Source organism: Notolepis coatsorum (genome assembly GCF_963971535.1).
Source record: "Notolepis coatsorum genome assembly, chromosome: 8".
NCBI lineage: Eukaryota > Metazoa > Chordata > Actinopteri > Aulopiformes > Paralepididae > Notolepis > Notolepis coatsorum.
The window spans coordinates 132,652,147-132,673,362 of NC_140172.1; the positions used below are offsets into that span (position 1 = coordinate 132,652,147).

At 43.2% G+C, this 21,216-nt stretch overlaps 1 protein-coding gene and 1 pseudogene across 2 annotated transcripts in view; one reads left to right on the forward strand and one right to left on the reverse strand.

Annotated features, from left to right (window-relative positions):
* LOC311233335 (sodium/calcium exchanger 1-like) overlaps nucleotides 1-21,216 on the reverse strand; it is a 194,989-nt pseudogene that overhangs the window by 79,782 nt on the left and 93,991 nt on the right. The gene's annotated exons all lie outside the window — the stretch shown is intronic.
* cnih2 (cornichon family AMPA receptor auxiliary protein 2) overlaps nucleotides 1-21,216 on the forward strand; it is a gene marked incomplete at its 3' end in the record, with an annotated part of 46,762 nt that overhangs the window by 23,093 nt on the left and 2,453 nt on the right. Inside the window, exons 2-5 of the mRNA XM_084319896.1 lie at nucleotides 12,285-12,353; nucleotides 12,981-13,028; nucleotides 18,186-18,298; nucleotides 19,753-19,896. Of these exons, the coding sequence (XP_084176022.1) occupies nucleotides 12,285-12,353; nucleotides 12,981-13,028; nucleotides 18,186-18,298; nucleotides 19,753-19,896 (374 nt within the window). The remainder of the gene's footprint in view (nucleotides 1-12,284; nucleotides 12,354-12,980; nucleotides 13,029-18,185; nucleotides 18,299-19,752; nucleotides 19,897-21,216) is intronic.

The following is a 21,216-nucleotide window of genomic DNA, read 5'->3' on the forward strand; positions in this document are numbered from 1 at the left end:
TGCAAATGTAACAGTAAAGTGCAACAGTAATATACAGTACAATGTACAGGTGATTAAACTGTGTATAAAATATATAAATTAGTAATACTGAGTAATAGTGCTAATCAGATGTATTTACATAGTTTACTGGAGGCTGCTCTACACTGAAGATCAGATGGATTCTTCTCTGTCAGACTGAGGGAGGTCTGCTGCTTTGATGCTGTGTGTGAAAAGGTCTCAGACCATCATCTATTGTATGTTGCTACAGACCAGAGAGAGAGAGAGAAAGCAGAGAGCAGAGAGAGAGAGAGAGCAGAGAGAGAGAGAGCATTGTATATACTGTGAGAGCCAGTGTGGGATCCGGTGTGAGATCCGATGTGGGATCCGGTGTGAGATCTGCACAAAGGAAAAGACTGCCACTGCAAATCTCTCACACCTGTCTACAGAGTTGTGAGTGTAATCCACACGTCGTTGGAGAGCCGTCCACTCAGTATTCTACATGTGAGACAGACGCTTCTGCTTTAATTCCCCCATCAGGAGGCCATCAATGTGAAACGCACACAAATGAGGATCGTTACAAAAATAAGACTTGAAACGACCTAAAGTGAGACACTGAGACACACTGAGAGACTGAATGGTAAATGGTAAATGGCTGCTTTTTTATATAGTGCTTTTATCCAAAGCGCTTTTACAATTTGTTCCTCACATTTTACCCATTCACTCACACATTCACACACCGACGGCGGAGGCAACCATGCAAGGTGCCAACCTGCTCATTTGGAGTAATTAGGGGTTAAGTGTCTTGCTCAAGGACACATCGACACGCTGCCCGGGAGGAGTGGGAATCGAACCGGGAACCTCCGGATTGCCAGACGACTGCTCTACCTCCTGAGCCACTGTCGCCCCTAGACTGAGAGACTGAGACACTGAGAGACTGAGAGACAGATAGACAGAGAGACAGAGAGACAGAGAGACTGAGAGACTGAGAGACAGAGACACTGAGACACAGACACTGAGACACTGAGAGACTGAGACACTGAGAGACACTGAAACACTGAGAGACTGAGAGACAGAGACACTGAGACACAGAGAGAGACTGAGACACTGAGAGACTGAGACACAGAGACACTGAGAGACAGAGAGACAGAGAGACTGAGAGACTGAGAGACTGAGAGACTGAGAGACAGAGACACTGAGACACTGAGAGACTGAGAGACACTGAAACACTGAGAGACTGAGAGACAGAGACACTGAGACACAGAGAGACACTGAGAGACTGAGACACTGAGAGACTGAGACACAGAGACACTGAGAGACAGAGAGACAGAGAGACAGAGACACTGAGACACTAAGACACTAAGACACTGAGAGACTGAGAGACACTGAAACACTGAGAGACTGAGAGACAGATAGACAGAGAGACAGAGAGACAGAGAGACTGAGAGACTGAGAGACAGAGACACTGAGACACAGACACTGAGACACTGAGAGACTGAGACACTGAGAGACACTGAAACACTGAGAGACTGAGAGACAGAGACACTGAGACACAGAGAGAGACTGAGACACTGAGAGACTGAGACACAGAGACACTGAGAGACAGAGAGACAGAGAGACTGAGAGACTGAGAGACTGAGAGACTGAGAGACAGAGACACTGAGACACTGAGAGACTGAGAGACACTGAAACACTGAGAGACTGAGAGACAGAGACACTGAGACACAGAGAGACACTGAGAGACTGAGACACTGAGAGACTGAGACACAGAGACACTGAGAGACAGAGAGACAGAGAGACAGAGACACTGAGACACTAAGACACTAAGACACTGAGAGACTGAGAGACACTGAAACACTGAGAGACTGAGAGACAGAGACACTGAGACACAGAGAGACTGAGACACTGAGAGACACAGAGAGACACAGAGAGACACTGAGAGCCAGACAGAGTGTATCCTTCTGAAAGAGAACGGGGTCTCTTCTGTTAAACCCCTTCCCCCAATCTGCCTCCATCCATGGCTAGAGCTCCCCATTTCTATGTGGCTCTCGACCAATCAGAACGGGTTATACATTGCTATAGTAACCGTGGTGCCCACAGAGGGGCTCACCACATCACCATGGAAACTGCATCTGTTTACAACAGAACGTAGGGTGAAAGAGAGGAGAGAGAGCCATGGAGATTAGTATGGAGGGGAATAAGACCTGTCATCAAACGAATGTCTTTATTTAATTTTTTATTTATGTTTAACCTATTGATAGATACATACTAACTGTATATATTATATTATTGTACATATCCCTTACCTACTCTATGACTTACTACCATAGTGTATTTATACCTGTATCACTGTACATATTAATATTACAACTCTGTACATAAATCAAATCAAATAAATTGTATTTGTAAGGCCCGACAACACACGTTAATGTCCCCATGGGCCAGACACGTCTTCTTTAAACAAGTCAAGAAGAAAACAACAAAATAAATTAAGAACAAAACAAAAACACCATGAAGTCCAAAATAAAATGTGAAATGAATAAATGAATGCAACACTCCCAGACATACCCCACGCGAAGGTAAGGAAAAACTCACTAAAAACCTAGCAATAGGAAAAAAGCACCACAGGCAGTGTGGAGGGGAGAAACCTTAGAAGGGCCGTTCAAGGGGGGATCTCCCTTCTTAGATGTCGGTGATAGTAGTACAGATTGAAAAGATTCATTTTGGATAGGAACAGAAGATTAGAGATAGGTCTGTAGTTTTTCAAGATTAGAGGGTCGAGGTTCGGTTTTTTAAGTAGTTCGGTTTTTTAAGTAGTTTTTTAAGTAGTTTTGAATGACAGCTGATTTAAAGGCCAAGGGCACCATGCCAGTAGACAAAGAGGTGTTGATGATATTGAGTAGGGCAGGGCCAGAGTTTTTTGATGAGTTGCTGGAAGAGGGTCAAACAAACAGGTTGAGGGTTTAGCCGCACCAACCAATTTAGAGAGTAAGTAAGTCAGACATTTTCAAGGCAGCATAGCATATGGCTGGATTCAAAGTCAGGGGGAAAGCCCATCAGAGGTTGGGAGGGACTGATTGTTGAGTAAGCCAACAATTTCATCTCTTATGAGATACATTTTCTTGGTAAAGAATTTAATGAATTCATTAGCCGAGAAAGCATAGTTTTCTTTTTGTATCCACTTTTTCTCCCATTTTCTATATTTTTCTCCCATCCCAATTTCGTATCATCCAATTCAACCCTCCCCTGTCACGAACGCTGTTTCTTGCCTCCCACAAGCCAGTTGCAATGTGGACTAAGTCATACATAGCACAAGTCCCCTCCGGTACTTGAGGTAACAGCAGTCGCATCTTTTCACCTGCGCAGCTCGATCTCTCAGTGGCGAGGAGTAACGCGTGGGAGGCTCACGCTGCCCCCGACACTTCCTGATTCTACTGCGCAGGCGCACCAACCGACCTGTAGGAGTCGCTGTCCACAACGCCCGATCCCCACCCATCAGTTTCCCACCCCCTAATACGGCCAATGTGTATTAGTACGGACGACCAGCTAAACTGAAAGCAAATGTGGAGCGCTGGGCTCGAACAGGCAAGCCCAGCGTCTCCATATTTCGTGGCAAGCGCCTTGCCCACTACGCCACGTAGCCGCCCCCGAGAAAGCATAGTTTAGCGCAGTTGGTTGTTTCTGAGTATGTTTTGCAACTGTATCAAACAGAAACTTTGAGTTGTTTTTGTTTTCGTTGATGAGTCTGGAAAAATATGAGGTTTTGGCAAGTGAGAGTGCCTTTTTGTAATTATGTCAACTATCATTCCAGGCAAGGCGGAACACTTCGAGTTTGGTCGAACGCCATTTATGTTCAAGTTTGCGACATGCCTTTTTAAAGGAGCGATTTTCCTGCGTAAACCAGTGACTTTGTTTTTGCGGAGCACGTTTAATTTTAGGCTTAAAGGGAGCAACAATGTCGAGCGTGCTACGAAGGGCGGTGTTAAGTTTATCTGTGAAGAGATCAAGGGGGCCAGAGTAAGAGAGGGATTGATTGATTGATTGATTGAAAACTTTATTAACAGATTGCAGAATGGGTACAATACAGTACAGCTCAATACACACAATTGTTAAGGGGATGCAGACCAGAGAAAGACTTTCGTCTTGTTTACATCAGGGTCCCCCATTTTCAATTCATCAGGACATATATGACATACATGACATACAGATAGTCAGTACTGCTACATCTATACATTTATGACATACCAGATTTGCAAATACAGTACTGTTTGTGATACAGAAGGAGTCAGGAAAAGGGAGTATATACATTTGACGTAGAAACTGTACATTGGAGGAGGTTGGGTGGGGGGGGTTGGGTACACTGGGATATTGACAACCATACTGGGTAATCTACATTGGAGGTGGTTGGGGGGGGGGGGGGCACACTGTATATACAAGCAAAACTGTACATTGAGGGGGGGGGGGGAGACACTGTACAAACAAACAAAATTGTACATTGGACTATTGACAAAACCATACTAGGTAAATGACTGTACATTGGAGGGGGTTGGGTTAGGATATTTACAGGGGCCAGTGTTGAATTGCAGTCTCCCGTAGGTGTCCCTTGAGAGAGGTTTTGAAAGTGGGTAGTGATCCACATTCCTTTACAGCTTTGGGTAGGGCGTTCCACATTGATGTGGCATAATTGCGAAACGTGTTTAGTCCCTTATTTGAGCCGAATCTGGGTTTAACATGATTTGTGGAGCTCCCTCTGGTGTTGTGATCGTGGTATTCACTGACCTTTGGGAAGTATTTTGACATGTACATGGGTACCTTGGTCGTGTAGTGTATCTTGTAGACCAGGCCCATTGCAAGTTGCTGTACTCTGTCGTCTACTCTAAGCCATCCTAGGTTGTCAAAGTGGGCAGGGGTGAGGTGGGTTCTAGGAGTAAGGTCAAGCAGTAGTCTGACCAGTTTGTTTTGAGATGTTTGTAATTTTGTTTTTAGCGCCTTTGAGGTGCTTTGGTACCATGAGGTGCAAGCATAGTCGTAGTACCCCTGAATGAGTGCTCCTGCCAGAGTCTTCAGGGTATTCTTGTTTACCAGAGAGGAGATCCGGTACAAGAATCGAGTTCGTTGGTTGACTTTTTTTATTACATTGGATGCCATTTTGTCACAGGAGAGATTAGCCTCTAGGATGGAACCCAGGTAGGTAATTTCATCTTTCCTTGTGACAATATTGTCACCCACTGTAACTGAGAAGCCGTCGGTCTTGCTGAGTTTGTTATTTGAACCGAAGAGAATGGACTCTGTTTTGCCCATGTGTAATGATAGTTTGTTATCAGCGAGCCATATGCAGATTCTGCCTAGTTCCGAGCTGAGGGTTTTTTCAACCTGTAACTTGTTCTTGTCAGAGACCAGCAGGGCTGAGTCGTCCGCAAACAGGAACAAGTTGCAGTCACAAGCTGACTGGGAGGGAGAGAGGGTGTCTGGTAGGCATTTAACAAGAGTTGGGACAGTGGATGTGTTAATACGACGGCTCATTCTACACTATCTGGTTGAGAAACCGTCAAATCAATTTGAAATTTGATGAGGTAGTGGTCTGAAAGAGCAGGAACATAAGGAGAGATGGTCAAATCTGACACAGTGAGACCGCGGGCTAGGACTAAGTCAAGGGTGTTCCCATCACAGTGAGTGGGTTGGTGAACGATTTGAATGAGACAGACAGAGTCAATGATGTCGGTAAAGAGCTACTAAAATTAGGGGGTGAAGCCTCGTTTAAGGGCAGGAAGTCATTAAGTTTAAGCCATGTCTCAGTGAGGCCCAATAAGTCGAGACTATGGTCTGTTATCAGCTCATTTACCAAAAGAGCTTTGGTTGGCAGAGAGCAAATGTTAATAAGGCCAACCTTCAAGCACTCTGTATATTTAACAGAGCAATTTTCAGCCACGCAGGTAGGCTTAATCGCAATTAAGTTGGCATGGTTTATCGCACAAGGACAAGCTTGGTAAAGCGGAGCGTAACGAGATATTCTAGTTTTGATTGGATATACCGGGTGCGGGATAGAGATAGAAAGAGAGGAGTGGGGACAGGGGGCGAAATTAAAGGCCGCCACCCGCCATTGGCGCTCAGTTTTTACGTTTGGCGCGTACCACTGAGAGGTCTGCCCGCCGTGTGGCGTGTAATCAATCAATCAAGTTCATAACGATACTCTTATTTTGAAAATCTGTGCGGGTCTCATTTCCGCCCAAAGCGCAGCTCCAGTCATAATATCGATGGCTCCGGCAGTTAGCAACATTCGGTTCGTATGATTCTCTTATTTTGAAAAAAGACGTGGCAACGAGTCATATCCGCCCAGCCATGCAGCGGGATACTCTTGGCTTCTGCTCGTATCAACACAGAGGCAGTCTGCTCTAGTCTAGAGCGGACCGCCATGAGCTACCGTTACTGTTTAAACAATGACCCAGTCAACTATTCACTTTTAGTTTAATACATGACGAGGCATTGTCTAACGGTATCTAGCTGGTTAGCTACTGATAGCTGCTGATATCAACAAATGCTCCAGCAATAGTCGACTCGAGTGCATAATACCTCCGTTCCCTCGTTAGCTAGCTCACGTTAGTCCCTGAGTGGGGAGCCTGATGGGGGAGGGACCCAGCATGGTTAGGAAAAGGAGAGGGATTGGCAGGCTCCATCGGTTTAGCATGACTGGCAGGCTCGCTACGAACCTGTACCCTGGCATGCTTGTGGGGTGGCTGTCAGCCCAAAGCTATGATCTTGTCTATATTTCTAGTTAAGAGAGAGGCACCTTGCATGTTAGGATGCACGCCGTCCTTTCTCAGCAAGCCAGGGCGATCCCGGAAAGAGGACCAATTATCCACAAACCCTAAGCCCTAAAGAAGCCATCCTACTCATGAACTCATCATCATCATGCCCGTTTACAGGCAGGGGGCCAGAGAAGATTACTCGATGCCGACACATCTGATTGGCACTATTACTCAGTAGTACTAATTTATATATTTTATACCCAGTTTAATCACCTGTACATTGTATATTACTATTGTACCTTACTGTTACATTTGCACTCTGGTTGTATGACAAACTACCTTTTGTTGTACTGTACTTGTGCTGCATGATGACAATACATTTTAATCTAATCTAATATTCCACATGGCTGAACATGTTTCCTGTAATGTACTGACTGGAGAAGTCACTTCTCAAGCTCCTGGAGGGTATTTAGGTCATTCTCCTTCACACCCCTCTGCATTATATAATGTATATTTGACTGATTTGTACTGTATATGTGCTTCATATGTCTCGCTGGTTTTTGAGCCTTTACAGTATTTAGAAAATGGAGCTAATGATGCATGTAGGGATGAAGGGGTCAAGGTTCAGATGATCAAACAACGTCCAACAGGCTGCATCATAAACATGTCCTCCAGAAGGATCTAAACAACTACCAACAGGCTCATCATGAAGGATCTAAGGAAGCAATCTACTAATTAATAGGAATACAGGAGTTTGATTTCAAGAAGAAAGACTGTCAGGTTTTAAACTGTGGGTATCAAACAGGATGGAAGACTGTCATGTTTTAAACTGTGTGGGTATCAAACAGGAAGAAAGACTGTCAGGTTTTAAACTGTGTGGGTATCAAACAGGAAGAAAGACTGTCAGGTTTTAAACTGTGGGTATCAAACAGGAAGAAAGACTGTCATGTTTTAAACTGTGTGGGTATCAAACAGGAAGAAATACTGTCAGGTTTTAAACTGTGAGTATCAAACAGGAAGAAAGACTGTCAGGTTTTAAACTGTGGGTATCAAACAGGAAGAAAGACTGTCAGGTTTTAAACTGTGTTGGTATCAAACAGGAAGAAAGACTGTCAGGTTGTAAACTGTGTGGGTATCAAACAGGAAGAAAGACTTTCAGGTTTTAAACTGTGGGTATCAAACAGGAAGAAAGACTGTCAGGTTTTAAACTGTGAGTATCAAACAGGAAGAAAGACTGTCAGGTTTTAAACTGTGTGGGTATCAAACACTGACGGATGCAGTGAGAGAACAAAGACAGGTCCTGAGAGCGGCTGAGAGGAAGTATAGAAAGTCACGCCTCACTGCTGACATCGACACATATCACAACCTCTTGTTAACATTCTCCAAAACCATTACTAATGCCAAAGCTTCTTTCTTTCACCATAGGATCGAGGCCTCTGCCAAGAATCTTCGCAAACTGCATGCTACCATGTCCTCCCTCCTCACTCCCCCCCCACCTCCTCCTCCCTCATCTTTTTCTGCCGAAGACTTTGCGATCTTCTTTGAGGAAAAAGTGGAGAACATCCGCAGCTCCTTCTCCCAACCCCCACCCATTCCAAACGCTGAATCGAGAACCTCATCCTTCACTCTGTCATCTTTCTCTCCCATTACAGAAGCCGAGACCCTGACACTGGTAACGTCGAACCGTCCGACTACATGCCAGCTGGACCAGCTACCCTCCCCACTCCTCCAGACCATAGCACCGGACATCCTCCCATTCCTAACTGCAACCATCAACTCCTCACTCAACTCGGGGGTGGTCCCCACCTCCCTAAAACAAGCCAGAGTCACGCCCCTCATAAAAAAACCAACCCTGAACCCCACCGTCATAGCCAACTATCGCCCTGTCTCTCTTCTCTCCTTCCTTTCTAAAACACTTGAACGTGCTGTATCCAACCAACTTACTGCTTATCTCTTACAGAATGACCTCCTAGACCCCAATCAGTCTGGCTTCCGGACTGGCCACTCCACAGAAACGGCCCTCATTGCGGTCACAGAGGCACTTCACTTAGCAAAAGCGAAAGGCCTCTCCTCTGTCCTGATTCTCCTAGATCTATCTGCAGCCTTCGACACAGTCAACCATCAGATCCTCCTCGCGGCCCTCGCAGGAATGGGAGTGGCTGGATCTGCGCTGACATGGCTGACATCATACCTCAATGACCGCTCCTACCAAGTGTCATGGAGAGGGACTCTGTCGGCCACCCGCCCCCTCCGGACGGGTGTCCCCCAGGGCTCGGTCCTAGGACCCCTTCTCTTCTCCCTCTACACTAAATCACTGGGTAACATTATCACATCTCATGGCTTCTCATATCATTGTTATGCCGATGATACTCAACTCTTCCTCTCCTTCCCTCCCTCAGATATCCACGTCTCTGAGCGGATCTCGGCCTGTCTGTCCGACATCTCCGCCTGGATGACGACCAACCACCTCAAACTGAACCTAAGCAAAACAGAATTGCTCCACCTGCCGGCCAAATCCTCCCCCCTGACCGACCTCTCCATCACAGTCGAGAATGCAGCTGTGACCGCGTCGCCGACCGCCAAGAACCTTGGTGTTGTCCTCGACGACCAGTTGAACTTCTCTGCTCACATCGCAGCGACAACCAGAACCTGCAGATTCCTCCTGAGCAACGTCAGAAGGATACGCCCCTTCCTGACAAAAGAAGCCACCCAACTCCTCGTCCAATCAACAGTCATCTCCCGCCTCGACTACTGCAACGCACTGCTAGCTGGCCTCCCGGCCACTGCCACCAAGCCTCTTCAACTCATTCAAAATGCAGCGGCCCGCCTGATCTCAAACCTACCGAAGTCAGCCCATGTCACCCCACTTCTTAGGGACCTGCACTGGCTCCCCATTGCTGCACGTATCCGCTTCAAGGCCCTCGACCTAGCATACCGTGCGGCAAAGGGAACCGCTCCCGCCTACCTCCGGTCAATGGTCTCTAACTACACACCCTCAAGACCCCTACGCTCTGCGTCTTCTGGCCGCCTCAGATCTACTCCTATCCAAGCTCCCGGAGGGTCATCAAAGAGAAGCCGCCTATTCTCAGTCCTTGCCCCACAATGGTGGAATGAACTACCCATCCCAGTTAGGACAGCCGAATCCCGTCCAATCTTTCGCCGTCGACTAAAGACTCACTTCTTCAACCATTATCTGAAATGATAAAAAAAAAAAAAAAAAAAAAAAAAAAAAAAAAAAAAGAATCTAACCCCGACTAACCTTAATGTCATGCACTTGTCCTAATAAACTAACCTACACTGTAACACGCAACACTTTGATGAACATTGTTACTCAGCTGATAGAGTTATACCCTTCTTGCTGTCTTGTCGCACAGAACTTGTAAGTCGCTTTGGATAAAAGCGTCAGCTAAATGACTAAATGTAAATGTAAATGTAAGAAAGACTGTCAGGTTTTAAACTGTGTGGGTATCAAACAGGAAGAAAGACTGTCGGGTTTTAAACTGTGTGGGTATCAAACAGGAAGAAAGACTGTCATGTTTTAAACTGGGTGGGTATCAAACAGGAAGAAAGACTGTCATGTTTTAAACTGTGTGGGTATCAAACAGGATGGAAGACTGTCAGGTTTTAAACTGTGTGGGTATCAAACAGGAAGAAAGACTGTCATGTTTTAAACTGTGGGTATCAAACAGGAAGAAAGACTGTCATGTTTTAAACTGTGTTGGTATCAAACAGGAAGAAAGACTGTCAGGTTTTAAACTGTGTTGGTATCAAACAGGAAGAAAGACTGTCATGTTTTAAACTGTGGGTATCAAACAGGAAGAAAGACTGTCATGTTTTAAACTGTGTTGGTATCAAACAGGAAGAAAAACTGTCAGGTTTTAAACTGTGTTGGTATCAAACAGGAAGAAAGACTGTCAGGTTTTAAACTGTGTGGGTATCAAACAGGAAGAAAGACTGTCAGGTTTTAAACTGTGTGGGTATCACACAGGAAGAAAGACGCAAATACTGTGGCATGGTCATGCTGGACCTACAAAAGGCCTTCGACACTGTCAATCACTCCATTCTGATTGACAAGCTAAAAGCAATTGGTTTTGATAGTTCATCAGTGAGCTGGATGCAATCCTACCTGGAGGGGAGAGAACAGATGGTGGAGGTAAACGGTACACTATCTCCCTCCCTCCCAGTGAGCTGTGGTGTTCCACAAGGAAGCATACTAGGACCATTACTGTTCCTAATTTATGCAAATGAATGACATTAGCTTGTGACTGCAACTTGTTCCTGTTCGCGGACGGCTCAGCCCTGCTGATCTCTGACAGGGACCAGTTGCAGGTTGGAAAAGCCCTCAGCTCTGAATCTGCACCTGGCTCGCTGATAACAAACTATCATTACACCTGGGTAAAACAGAGTCCATTCTCTTTGGATCAAATAGCAAACTCAGCAAGGCCAACGGCTTCTCTGTTACAGTGGGTGACAATATTGTCACAAGGAAAGATGAAATTACATACCTGGGTTCCATCCTAGAGGCAAATCTTTCCTGTGACAAAATGGCAACCAATGTAATAATAAAAAAAGTCAACCAACGAACGAGATTCTTGTACCGGATCTCCTCTCTGGTAAACAAGAATACCCTGAAGACTCTAACAGGAGCACTCATTCAAGGGTACTACGACTATGCTTGCACCTCATGGTACCAAAGCACCTCAAAGGCACTAAAAACAAGATTACAAACATCACAAAACAAACTGGTCAGACTACTGCTTGACCTTACTCCTAAAACCCACTTCACCACTGCCCATTTTGACAACCAAGGATGTCTTAGAGTAGACGACAGAGTACAGCAACTTGCAATGGGCCTGGTCTACAAGATACTGTACACTACACCACTAAGGTACCCATGTACATGTCGAAATACTTCCCAAAGGTCAGTGAATACCACGACCACAACACCAGAGGGAGTTCCACAAATCATGTTCAACCCAGATCCGGCTCAAACAAGGGACTAAACACGATTCGCAATTATGCCACAACAATGTGGAACGCCCTACCCACAGCCGTAAAATAATGTGAATCCCTACCCACCTTCAAAACCGCTCTATTATTAAGGAATATATTATCTTATCTTAGAGGGATAATAGAGGGAGGGTTTAAACTGAATGTTAAGAATAAAGTTAATAATAATAATAATTACACTCAAAGGGAATAAGGCATTTTCTTTATTATTAAATTATGGACAATAGATTATAATTTAATAGATTTACATTAAATTGGAATATATTTTCTGCATTGCTTCATAATGTATGAATTTTGGAGGCAAGGTAACCTAACGCTAATCAAATCATGTTTCTCAATTGGTGTAATCCAATGGATTATATTATTGTGTTACAGTTTACATCATAAATATCTAATGGCTGACTAAAGTAATCTTCCTCAACCTTCCTAACCGTGATAATGAAAATAAGATATTGTAAAAACAATTCTACAGTATTTTGAAATTGAGACACTGCTATTCAAAGTGAAGCGCAGATGGCAGAATGTTCACACACTGTACCTCTCTTTTTTTAGATCATTGCATTTGATGAGCTCAGCACAGACTTCAAGAACCCCATCGATCAGAGCAACCCCATCCGGGCGGTAAGGCACTGTCTGATGTGACCTGCAGGGCCAGCTACCCCACTAATGCCTTGTCTCTGTTCTCTACTGTTCTCTACTGTCCTCTACTGTTCACTATCTTATATATATATATTATCTTATCTTATCTTATATATATCCTATCCTATCTTATCTTATCCTATCTTATCTTATATTTAGGGCTGTCAAAATGAATGCTTTAACTTTGGAGATACATTTAAATGATTTAAAGCATTAAAATTAATTAATCTAAATTAATCTATGGAGTGAAAAATCTTCAATGTTCTGAACTTTCAGCAGTATATTTGCTTGTTCTTTTTTTTGCGAGAGAAACTGTATTCAAAGAAAGCTATTAAAATAGTCTTTGAATCTAAATATACTTTCTTTGTGTTGATTTTACATTAATTCCATGATTTTACTCAAGTAAATATCTGTTACAAACTTTGGTCTTAAGTAGAAAAATGCTATTTTTTATCTAGATTCATCTAGATTAATTACAGAAAATTGTGAGATTAATTAGTAAAAAAAAAATTATCTATTGACAGCACTACTTATATTATATATCTTATCTTATATATAGCTTATCTTATCTTATATATATCTTATCTGATCTTATCTCTTCATTCACAGAGGGAAAGAATTCTGAACATTGAAAGAATCTGCAGCCTGCTGCGGAAGGTGAGTCATGGCACCATTCCTGAACAACGCGGCTGCTTTGTTTCTGTCTCTGTCTCTCTCTGTCTCTGGCTCTGTGTCTCTCTCTCTGTCTCTGTCTCTGGCTCTCTGTCTCTTGCTCTGTCTCTCTCTCTGTCCCTCTCTCTCTGTCTCTCTGTCTCTCTGTCTCTCTGTCTCTCTCTCTCTGTATCTCTGTGTCTCTGTCTCTCTCTATCTCTGTGTCTCTGTCTCTGGCTCTCTCTCTCTCTCTGGCTCTGTCTCTCTGTCTCTATCTCTGTGTCTTTGTCTCTGGCTCTCTCTCTCTCTGTCTCTGGCTCTCTCTATCTCTCTTTCTGTCTCTCTTGTCTCTGGCTCTGTCTCTCTGTCCCTTTCTGTCTCTCTGTCTCTCTCTGTCTCTCTGTCTGTCCCTCTGTCTCTCCGTCTGTCTCTCTGTCTCTCTCTCTATCTCTGTCCCTCTGTCTCTCTGTCTGTCTCTCTCTCTCTCTGTCTCCTCTCACTGCCACACAGAGCTGAGGACACAAAGTACAACTCACAATGTACAGCACACATGTCCATGTAGTGCGGTGGTCCAGTAGTCTAAGTGCTGCGTCTGCGTGGGTGGAAGTGCTTGTAGATCCGCTCCGTCTGCGTCTCTCAGGTGGGTGTGATGTGGAGCAGACCGCAGTGTGAAGGCATGTAATTACACTGGGAGAATAACATCGTCTCGTTAGGGTCTCCACCTGGGAGAATAACATCGTCTCGTTAGGGTCTCCATCTGGGAGAATACCATCGTCTCGTTAGGGTCTCCACCTGGGAGAATAACATCGTCTCATTAGGGTCTCCACCTGGGAGAATAACATCGTCTCGTTAGGGTCTCCACCTGGGAGAATAACATCGTCTCGTTAGGGTCTCCACCTGGGAGAATAACATCGTCTCGTTAGGGTCTCCACCTGGGAGAATAACATCATCTCGTTAGGGTCTCCACCTGGGAGAATAACATCGTCTCGTTAGGGTCTCCACCTGGGAGAATAACATCGTCTCGTTAGGGTCTCCACCTGGGAGAATAACATCATATCGTTAGGGTCTCCACCTGGGAGAATAACATCGTCTCATTAGGGTCTCCACCTGGGAGAATAACATCATCTCGTTAGGGTCTCCACCTGGGAGAATAACATCATCTCGTTAGGGTCTCCACCTGGGAGAATAACATCATCTCGTTAGGGTCTCCACCTGGGAGAATAACATCGTCTCGTTAGGGTCTCCACCTGGGAGAATAACATCGTCTCGTTAGGGTCTCCACCTGGGAGAATAACATCGTCTCGTTAGGGTCTCCACCTGGGAGAATAACATCGTCATCGTCTCGTTAGGGTCTCCACCTGGGAGAATAACATCGTCTCGTTAGGGTCTCCACCTGGGAGAATAACATCGTCTCGTTAGGGTCTCCACCCTGGAGAATAACATCGTCTCGTTAGGGTCTCCACCTGGGAGAATAACAACATCGTCTCGTTAGGGTCTCCACCTGGGAGAATAACATCGTCTCGTTAGGGTCTCCACCTGGGAGAATAACATCGTCTCGTTAGGGTCTCCACTAGGGATGCTCGATATTGGCTTTTTTACCGATACCGATATACTGTACCGATATTGTCCAACTCTTAATTTCCGATACCAACCGATATCAACAGATACCAATATATGCAGGGTTCCCCCCCCCCCCCCCCCAAAAAAACGGAATAATTTCAGGTAATTAACATTACATATCTCTTGTTGTGTAATTAACACAACATTATGCATACTTTGACAATAAATAAAATAATAATTTGTTCTTACTTGCTTGCCTGGGTAAATAAAGGTTAAATAAATGTAAAAAATAAATAAAATTTAAATAATAAAAAAAACATACCAATATTTTCCGATATCACATTTTTATGCCAATATCGGCCAATAATATCGGTAGGCCGATAATATCGGACATCCCTAGTCTCCACCTCTCCCTGCTACCTGCTAGAGACATGCAATTTGGCACAAAGTGAGAGGAGGACACTTGACAGGTTCTTGTGCAACACATAGCCCCTCCAATCACATCTTGCTGCCCCTTGCTATCCGCTGTAGCTTGACAAGCATTGGTCGACTGTAGAATCAAATGTTTAGCCATTCAGAGAATCCAAGTGCGGCCCATTCAGAGCACTTGGATTCTCTGCAAGTGCTATGTTTAAAGGCTACATATTTTAGTCCTTTTCAACAAGTTAATAAAGGTCTTTAAGATCCTTTTCAACAAGTTAATAAAGGTCTTTAACCTCTTAAGCCCTAGCCATATTTTCAGAAAATCCGCCTAAAAATACATACCTAAGTAAATGGAAGATTGCTCCACTTCTACAAGGTCCATTTGCATGTTCTTGGTATCTAGGGACATCTATGGATCTCAGAAATATTGTGTCTGCTACTAGGCTTGAGTAAATTGTGATGAACTTTTCTTTTTTCATCTTTGATGGTGAATAACACCATGCTAAAAATGACCAGACATGAAAAATGTAGCTCATTCAGCACCTTCTTGAGATCACGTGTACAAAAAATCTAAGCAAATGAATAAAGGGCAGATGATAAACAGGACATTTAGTAGATACAGTACTGAATTCTGCCATCCGGACACATGCTATTTGAAATATGATTATAGAATATAGAATATCAGGCCTATAAATGACCTTATTATGGCCAAGTCGCACATCTATGGATCGGGCCAGATCTCCCCTTTCCAATGGCAGAGTTCAATCTGGATTTAGTATCACCAGGCAGTGCAGCAAAAAACGTGAATGAAATCTACTGTAAGTTACTTTCTTATAAATGTATATATGTAAATCTACACTTTGACTGCTGTTTTGACTGGGTTAGGATCTTTACTCTTGGCTACATTTGAAAAAAAAAAACATTAATTCATACATTCTGTAGAGATGGATTTATGGCATGATATCAATCTTGTACCGGTCCCAGACCACTCGGGATTAATAGGTTAAAGTCTCCTAAACATGTTAAAAAAAGGTATTTGAGGTCCTCTAAACAAGTTAATATAGGTTTTTAAGATCCTTTTCAACAAGTTAATATAGGTCTTAATATAGGACTGGACGGCAACCCCTGGCCGCATCCTAAAAGTCTGTGCCGACCAACTGGCCCCGGTATTCACTGACATATTTAACCTGTCCTTAGAACAGGCTGTCATCCCCACCTGAAGAAGTCGACCATTATCCCTGTACCCAAAAAATCCAAGCCTGCTTGCCTCAACGACTACCGCCCTGTAGCTCTCACCTCCATAGCCATAAAGTGCTTTGAGAAGCTAGTGAAGGGCTACATCTGCTCCTCCTTCCCCATCAACCTGGACCCCCTGCAATTTGCATACCGCCCCAACAGGTCCACGGAGGACGCCATAGCCCATGTGCTGCACACAGTAGCATCACACCTGGACAAGGGGCAGGGGAACTATGTGAGAATGCTATTCATCGACTACAGCTCAGCATTCAATACCATAGTCCCCTCCAAACTCATAGCCAAGCTCAGGGACCTGGGCTTGAACTATGACCTCTGCCAGTGGGTCTTGGACTTCCTGACGGGCAGACCCCAGGTGGTGAGAGCAGGCAACTGCACCTCCTCATCCATCACTCTCAACATAGGGGCCCCCCAGGGCTGTGTTCTGAGTCCCCTCCTCTACTCCCTGTACACACATGACTGCGTGGCACACAGGATGGTGTCAAGAGAACTGCCTCTCCCTGAACGTCAGCAAAACAAAGGAGATGATTGTGGACTTTAGGAGGTCGGGGGTCAGGGACTACAGCCCCCTCAGCATCGATGGGGCACCGGTCGAGAGAGTGAACAGTTTTAAGTACCTCGGAGTCCACATATCCGAGGACTTGACATGGACCACACACATTGACAGTGTTATCAAGAAGGCACGACAACGCCTCTTTTTTGCTCAATGAACAAGGTTTGAACAATGAACAATCGTAACAACCATCAAATGCACTCACAGCACACACATCCACACGCACACACTCACTTTAAACAAACAACTCACTGCTGCACCCACTTTACCCACTTTAGAACACCTAAACACACTTTATATTTATTGGCAAAGAATTTGCACTACAACCCATACCTCATTACACCTTACTGTAAATTGTACCTAAATTGTACCTCATCCCACTTCTGCTTTGCACTGTATAGTATAGTATATTGTATTGTAACTCAGTTACTTTTCTACTCTGCATTGTACATTGTATATATGTATATATTGAACACTTTTTGTCTACGTACTTGACTTCTATTTTATACTTACTATACTTTTTATACTTATCTATTTTTATCTAGCACAATCTCTGGAGAAAAACAGAAAGAAGCATTTTATATAAAAGTATTCTGTACTTCTGTATGACAACTAATAAAGAAACTTGAAAACTTGAACTTTAAAGTACTGATGCTACATGTATTTATACTGTGTTCCTCTCAGCTGGTGGCACCAGAGTACTGATGCTACATGTATTTATACTGTGTTCCTCTCAGCTGGTGGCACCAGAGTACTGATGCTACATGTATTTATACTGTGTTCCTCTCAGCTGGTGGCACCAGAGTACTGATGCTACATGTATTTATACTGTGTTCCTCTCAGCTGGTGGCACCAGAGTACTGATGCTACATGTATTTATACTGTGTTCCTCTCAGCTGGTGGCACCAGAGTACTGATGCTACATGTATTTATACTGTGTTCCTCTCAGCTGGTGGCACCAGAGTACTGATGCTACATGTATTTATACTGTGTTCCTCTCAGCTGGTGCTACCAGAGTACTGATGCTACATGTATTTATACTGTGTTCCTCTCAGCTGGTGGTACCAGAGTACTGATTCTACATGTATTTATACTGTGTTCCTCTCAGCTGGTGGCACCAGAGTACTGATTCTACATGTATTTATACTGTGTTCCTCTCAGCTGGTGGTACCAGAGTACTGATGCTACATGTATTTATACTGTGTTCCTCTCAGCTGGTGCTACCAGAGTACTGATGCTACATGTATTTATACTGTGTTCCTCTCAGCTGGTGGTACCAGAGTACTGATGCTACATGTATTTATACTGTGTTCCTCTCAGCTGGTGGTACCAGAGTACTGATGCTACATGTATTTATACTGTGTTCCTCTCAGCTGGTGGTACCAGAGTACTCCATCCACGGCCTGTTCTGCCTGATGTTCATGTGTGCAGGAGAGTGGGTCACACTGGGTCTGAACATCCCGCTGTTCTTCTACCATCTCTGGAGGTATGTTGGGACCCAGAGGGGCAGCGGTGTAGAAAGTACCCAGAAATTATACTGAAGTGAAAGTACGGGTACCGTTTTTTTAAATTCCGGCGCAATGAAATGTTCCGTTTCGTCCTCTTCATCACTCGTACTATCGTTTGTGGCCATCTCCTGTAGCTTGTCACTCTGACTGTCTATTCTTCTGATAGCAGGTGTTTAATCAAAGATCCCCGCTTTCTAGTCTTGCACAAGGACCAATCAGCTATGGGCGGGTTCATTTTCCATTGATGGGGATTTGATTGGCTGTTTTTAAATAAAGTGCGGCCGCAGGATTAATAACGTTAACGTTAGTTCGGCCAGAGAAACAAATATACTAATTAAAATAGTTGGACCTGCGAGATTTGTACTTTGTAGGTCTGCATTTTATATGTAAGGAGTACAAAGTTGTTTTTCTCTGAAATGTAATTGAGTAACCTGGTCACTGCTCCTGAACTGACCCGCATGATATCAGATTCCAGTGTGAACTGGTCAATGCTCCTGAACTGACCCACATGATATCAGATTCCAGTGTGAACTGGTCACTGCTCCTGAACTGATCCGCAAACGAACAATAAAGAAGATGGACGTAAATAAATGCTGACAAAATGTCAACCTAGATCGACGTAAAAGTGACATGACAGTTCAGACTGAGGTCTCTATCTGATTCAGGACCACATTATGAAAGTGGCCCAAATCAGAATTGAAAGGATCAGATTCTTTATTGTTTATTCTTATTTATTGTGCTTATATGTATGAAATTGCTGATGAACGGTGTCTTGTTTTGTAAGCTTCTCATCGCTTTAAATGAGGGTAAGCTGTGTCTTACCAGGTGAAATGAAAGGTTTGAAATTAAATTAAATTAAATTACAATGGTATATTCGATATAGACAAACACATCCATGGCCTATAATGGTAGTTATTCTTTTTTTTCGGGACAGTGCACATTAATCAACATCTTCAGTTTCCACATCAATGTAAATGTCTGAATCGGAGTCTGAATGTGGTGCTAAAGCAATGTCCAAATATGAGACAATTCAAACAGAATTTATAGAAACTATTTTCACGAGGTACAGGGATGAGGAAGGGATTTGACATTCACAGGTGTTTACATTTTTATTTTATTTATTTCATGTTTTACATATAATTTTTTTTTATTTGCATATATATTTGTTTTGTAAGGTTTTAAATTAGTACATTCATTGAGTAGTGGAAAAGGGGTAGGATTAAATAAGTGTATACTTCTTCCTACTCCTTTTCGAACATGTAAATTGAGTTATGTTTTGCTTTTGTTTATTTTTAATTTTTTCATTTAATTTCTTGATCAATGATTTGTTTTGATTTGATATTGTTTGTATTTATTTACATGTTTGAAATAAAGATTTCAATCAATCAAATCAATCAATCTAACACTTCATCTAAACACTGCTCTCCTGAAGGTTTTTCCACCGGCCGCAGGACGGCTCCGAGGTGATGTACGACCCGGTCAGTGTGATGAACGCAGACATCCTCAACTACTGCCAGAAGGAGTCGTGGTGTAAACTGGGCTTCTACCTGGTGTCTTTCTTCTACTATCTCTACAGGTACGTCTCAATGTGTCATTTTAATGGACATACTGATCTAGTTGAACAAGCTTTATTGATTGGAGGCTATAGTCTTGGTCTGATTAAAGGCGCTAACGTACTTCATGTAGAGTAATATTTACTTTATTACTTTACTTTATTAATACATCCACAAATTATTTTGAAAGGTGCGCAATAAAGATATTGCCCCCCCCCCACCCACAAAAATATTGATTAACCTCTTAACCTCCCTCTTAAGCCCGGAGCCCTATTTTCAGAAAATCCGCCGACATAAAAGACATACCTTCTTATACAATACATTAAGTAAATGGCCTATTGCTCCACTTCTACAAGGTCAATTTGCATTGTCTCGGTATCTAGGGACATCTATGGACCTCAGTGAATGTATTCCCAGTGTCAGAAATATTGTGTCTATTATTAGGCTTGCTTAAATTGTGATGAAACAAAGGAGAATATGAATTATGATTTTTCTTTGCATCTTTGACAGTGAATAACACCATGCTAAAAATGACCAGACATGAAAAACTGCCACTGATCTCGTTCAGTACCTTCTTGAGATCATGTGTACAAAAATCTAAGGAAATGAATAAAGGGAAGATGATTAAACAGAAGGGTTTGTAGATACAGTACTGAATTCTCCCATCTCTATACTATAGAATATAGTATAGCAGGCTTATAAATTACCTTATTGTAGCCAATTCGCACATTTATGGATTGTGCCAAATCTTATCTTTCAAATGCCCAAGTTCAATTTGGATTTAGTATCACCAGGCATGCATAAGAACAGATAATGAAATCTACTGTATGTACAGTAGCTTTCTTATTTTTGCCAGAGTGCCGCTATTTTGAAACTAATTTAAAATCTGATTGTTGCTCAATGCTAAAAATAGGGGAGACAAACTAATTGCGCTCCAATATATGCCAATAACGTTAAGTTTTGTGGTATATTATCCAGAGTAATAAGAGATATTAAAAAAATTCATACAGAACTATTAGCTTTTTTTGACCTAGAGGCCTCTGGGTAGGGTGTTTCTGAAAAATTAAAGAGGTTAAGCCTGATCGGCCCGGTACTGATTTATTTCACGTCATAAATAGATCAATACAGTCCATATTAACACATTGTGCACCTAAAACATGATAATTCGTTATTGCCCGCCATGCGTTGTGCGCCAACAACGAATAAACACGTTTTTGGGATCAATATAAAAATGTTTCGCCGTGGCATTCATAATTCATCCAGCTTCCCTCCGGGACTGCAGCTGGACCCTGTCTGATATTGCAATGCCTCAATACCGCCGCCTGGTGGATGTTGGGCGAGTT